Source organism: Melopsittacus undulatus, chromosome 4, assembly GCF_012275295.1.
Source record: "Melopsittacus undulatus isolate bMelUnd1 chromosome 4, bMelUnd1.mat.Z, whole genome shotgun sequence".
NCBI lineage: Eukaryota > Metazoa > Chordata > Aves > Psittaciformes > Psittaculidae > Melopsittacus > Melopsittacus undulatus.
In genome coordinates, this window is record NC_047530.1 from 88,214,212 (window position 1) to 88,219,190 (window position 4,979).

Below are 4,979 nucleotides of genomic sequence, written 5' to 3' on the forward strand. Positions count from 1 at the left end.
CTCCCGTCGCCAGCGCTGCCGGGGCTGTTGTACCGCTTTGAGGCTTCATACTGATGCACGGTGCTTTCTAAGCGATGCATCTTTCACCATCAAGGTGCAGCTGCGTTTCTGTTTATGCGCTTCAGGCTCTGGATAACCCCACGGTCATAGCAGAAGCACACAGCAACACCACCGCGCCGCCGCTGTATTCACACACCAGCCCTACTTCCGGGTGATTCGTCCCTCACTTCCGCCGGCAGCTCATACTGCGCCTGCGCAGGTGGGGTTTGCTCTCTCCGCGGCGGTTCCGGGCAGGAAGATGGTGAGTGGGGCTGGGGTGCTGTGACCCATCCGCCGCCATCCGTGCCGGCGGCACTTCACGGCGAGGGGCGATGCAGAGCTCCCTGCGGCGGGGCATGAGCCGGGGCCTGTGTGGGGTCAGGTTCTGTCCCGGCACTGTCTGCGAGACGGGCTCGCTCCCGCCTGAGCGGCCTGTGGGAGATGATGCGAGTTGAGGGGAATGGCAGGTTGAGGGAGTGATGAGGAGACGCTGGTGAGCGGGTGGGGGTCTCAGGGAGAGGCGGTGACGGGTCACAGCGCTGGGACCACTGTAGGGATTGGTGGTGCCTGGCGGGCAGGTCTGCGGGGTGCAGCGCTCCATGTGAGAGCGGGCTGGGCCCGCGGGGAGCATGGCTCTGTGCTCATGCTTGGCTGCGCGAGGTGGCCCGGTAAGAGCTGGGAGGCTGCGCAGCGTGAGTTTCCCGGCCTTGCACAGCTAACTCGCTTAATTACGGGGTCAGGGTGAGGCGTCGGTCGGCTGCGGCGATGCTTTTGAGTTCTGAGCGCCTTGGTGGGTCAGGAGAGGGTAGCAGCTGAGGAGATGGCAGTCTCACTACAGTTGAACTTGTTTTGGTTTGTCTCCCAACAGGCTAAGCGCACCAAGAAGGTTGGGATTGTGGGTAAATATGGTACCCGTTATGGTGCGTCCCTTAGGAAGATGGTGAAGAAGATTGAGATTAGCCAGCATGCCAAGTATACCTGCTCCTTCTGTGGCAAGGTGAGAGACCTACTTCCCTGAAAATGTCTTTCTAAATAACTTGATTACTGATGTTAGGGATGTGATTTTATGCTTTGTTAATTTTTCTACTGAAGAGAACTCCACTAGTTTTGAGACAATGATTAGTTTATTGTGAGCTTTAGGCTACTGTCAAAGCCTTTATAAAATAAAAATAGTTAGTAGACATTTCACATGCATGTTTAGTTGTAGTTAAATGAAAACAAATTATAATTTATTACATAAAATAGTGAGAAATATTGTCGTACCATACATTTTAGGTATCTAATGAAAAGACCTAACTGAATGAAAACAACACGATTTCTATCCTGATAATTAAGGCTTTAATATAAGCTTCTTCCCCTCTTCAGTAACTGTGCAGCTTACCTGGAAGAAGAAGAGAGCTTGTTTTTCCCACTTAAAACTTTTCATTGCAGTTGCTTATGTTTGTGTGTTGTATAACTCTGTATGGAAAAGAAATCCTAAGTAATCTTATCTGCTTATGTGCATAATTAAAATTAACTTTTAAGTCTGTTTTTTGGCAGTTTGAGAGGCTCATGAGCTTGTACTTTATCCAGGTATTTTTTTTGATATCTGTAAAGTGGGTATCTTTAAGTGGCTGGAAATTTAAAAATATTTCCAGCTGTTTTTTATTTTATATTTAGTGTCTTGTTCATGTGATATGGGAATGTTGATAACCCCATTTGTAGAGCTGCCTAAATGCAATATAGGTCTAGGCAAACTGATTGTTGTCTTTGGTTATGGGAGACTTGCCCTGGTGAAAGGAACTTCAGTACCCACCACTCACTCATTAGATGCTGTTCAAAGGTGGTCCAGCTGTTTGGCTTTTTCAGGTGATGGAGAGTGCATTACTTTTTGTTTTTACCCCCTTTTATTACAGACCAAAATGAAGAGGAAGGCTGTGGGTATCTGGCACTGTGGATCCTGCATGAAGACAGTTGCTGGTGGTGCTTGGACTTACAAGTAAGGAAATAAAGACGCTCCTTCAGCATTTATTGTCACCCAACTGAGAAATAAGACAGCTGTTTGCTTTTTTTAAAATTTTTTTAGTGTTAATCTAGTAACCTTTAAGTAGATCTGCTTCCAGTCAGTGATGTGTAGGGTTGTTTTTTTTTATGCGTTGTTAAAGTTTGATTGGAATGGATCAAATTGGATTTGATTGCTGTTGTTTCCAGCGTCTGTTGTGCAGCTTCTGAGAATGTTGCCTTTTAGCCACCATATTACTGCTACTGGTTGTGGTGGGTCCCTCCAAAATTTCTTTATCTTGCTGGGCTTTATCAAAGCAGTTGTTTTATTCAGAAATACAAACACTGCATGTTTTTCCAAACTTCAAATAAGGAATTTGAAACACTTGCAAATGCTTTTTTTAAATAGTCTCTTTTGTGCCTCAGCTGTAGTAGCATTTCTTACTGGAGCTGTGAACTACAGTTGCTGCTTGTGTGAGATATTAGGCGTGGGACAGTTTTCTGTTGATGGAAGAAAAGGCGCAAAGAGAATGGCTGGTTCATCCCGCTATCTCAGGGTGGAATCACTGGGTGGATGACACCTGACAGATGTCCCACTGACTTACTCTGAAAAGAGTTTTACCAGCTGCTAATAAATCATGCATCTGGGGATAATTTATTAGGCCTTGGGATTATTTTTCTTGATTCTTTTGAATGTATAAAATTCTTAATTACATGAGGGAACTCTTACTCTTCTTTCAAAGCCTAAGCTCTAGGGTGTTTTTGTGTTTACACCCCCCAGCCTTTTCAGTCATAGGCACAGATACAATAGGCAAAACCAGATTTACTCCAAGAAAAATTATTTCCATGTTTTCCTTTTGTTTTAAAAGCATTGAATCATAATAGTCCTTGTAATGGTCCTCTTGCTTACTCCCTTCCTTTAGTCTCCTTCCCCCACAGTTCTGGTAAAAGACACTTGCCCTGCACATAACAATCTAGTAATCTGAGCCCTCGTGCTCGTGCATGTAGTCAATATGTGACTGGCTAATTTGTGTTAAGATGTAGCATGTGAAGTTGCATCTTCAAAAGGTTGCTTTGTTGTCATGAAAATCAAAGTGGAATTAGCCCCTGTTGACCATGCAATCAGACTGTAACTATTGGAAATGATTAATGGTTTCTCAAAAAAATAACAGTCACGGGTTGTTCTGCTGCTATGATTCTACTGCAAATGATTCTGTTGCTTCTTCCAGTACCACCTCTGCAGTGACGGTCAAATCTGCCATCAGAAGACTGAAGGAATTGAAAGACCAGTAGAAACTGCTTCCCATTCTCCTTGTGAAACATCCTTTTTTTCCCTCTGCTAAGATCTGTCCTATTGTTGTTTTTATTTCAACAATAAAAATGTAATAATGGAGTGGAATCATGATCATCTTTCTACAATAATTCCAATCTGTCTTGCTGTATGTGGTGAGTTGACAGTGGCTGGACATCAGGTGCCCACCAAAGCTGCTTTATTATTCCCATCCTGAATTGGATGGGGGATAGAAGATACATCAGAAGGCTCATCAGTTGAGATAAGGTCAGGGAGAGATCACTCGGCAGTTACTGTCACGGGCAAAACAGACTCAGCTTGGGGAAGTTAGTTTGATCTATTACAAATTCAATCAGAGCACATTAATGAAAAATAACATTAAATCTTAGAAACACCTTCCCCCCACCCCTCTCTTCTTCCTGGGCTTGTTCCCAAATTCTCTACCTTCTCCTCGCCAGCGGCCCAGGAGGATTGGGGAATGGGGGTTATGGTCAGTTCATCACAGACATTTCTGCTGCTCCTATCTTGGAGGGAGGACTCCTCATGTTCTTGCCCTTCTTCAGTGTGTGGTCTCTCCCAGAAGCTGCAGTTCTTCATGAACTGCTCCAGAGTGTGTCTCTTCCATGGGTGCAGTCCTTCAGGAACAGACTGCTCCAGCATGGATCCCCTGTGGGGTCACAAGTCCTACAGCAAACCCTCAGTGTGGGCTCCTCTCTCCACAGGGCCTCAGGTCCTGTCAGGAGCCTGCTCCAGCACAGGCTTCCCACAGAGACAAAGCCTCCTTCAGGCATCCCTCTGTTCCACTGTGGTGCCCTGAGCTGCAGGTGGACTCTGCTCCACTCTGGGCCTCTTATGTGCTGCATGGGGACAGCCTGCCTCACCACAGGCTACAGCCTTGGCTGCATCTGGAGCATCTCTTCCCCTCCTACACTGAGCTTGGTGTCCGAAGAGCTGTTTCTATCATACTATCACTCCTCTCTCTGGCTGTAGCTGCTGTTGTGTAGTTTGGAGGGTTTTTTCCTCTTTATGTCATGGAGGTGTTACCCCCCACTGCTGATGGGCTTGGCCTTGGCCAACAGTGGATTCATCTTGGAGTCAGCTGGCATTGGCTTTATCAGTTACTGGAAGCTTTTAGCAACTTGTTCTACAAGCCACTCCTGTATCCCCCCCTGCTACCAAAACCTTGCTGCACAAATCCAATACATGTATACTGTATTTACATAACTATGGCAACATTAGTAGTGTTATCCATCAGAGTGACTCTTGTTACTGATGAAGCCATTAGAAACAACTTTTTCTTTCCAGGTAATTGCATACTTTGTTGCTCGAATGCACTGTGGTGAGTCTGAGGAAAGCTTAAATAGCTTGAAGAAGACTGGCTTGTCTTGATCTGTCCTTTGTGTCTGTGCCTTGAGAAGTGGTGTAATGTTCCATGAGTGGAGAAATGCACAGATGTAAGGGCAGGGGAGAGAATGCATAAAATACTCCTCTGTCTCTTCCCATTTGCCTTTGAAGAGGGATTAGGGGAGTAGGGAACATGCTGCAAGATGGGGAGAAATGGAGCATCATGGCTGGCTTGGGGGCAGAGGTTGGAATGGTCAGAGAGCTGTTATAATCCTCTATTGCTGGTCAGCGCTGCTAATTTTCCAACACCAGCCAGAGACGATTG

At 45.8% G+C, this 4,979-nt stretch overlaps 1 protein-coding gene across 1 annotated transcript; it reads left to right on the forward strand.

Moving 5' to 3' along the window:
• Window positions 1-222: 222 nt before the first annotated feature.
• Window positions 223-3,418, forward strand: RPL37A (ribosomal protein L37a). Its single transcript, XM_005153832.3, has 4 exons — window positions 223-301; window positions 908-1,036; window positions 1,935-2,017; window positions 3,249-3,418. Exons 1-4 carry the CDS (start codon window positions 299-301, stop codon window positions 3,310-3,312), a joined length of 279 nt encoding a protein of 92 aa, XP_005153889.1. The 5' UTR covers window positions 223-298; the 3' UTR covers window positions 3,313-3,418.
• The last annotated feature ends 1,561 nt before the right edge of the window (window positions 3,419-4,979 follow it).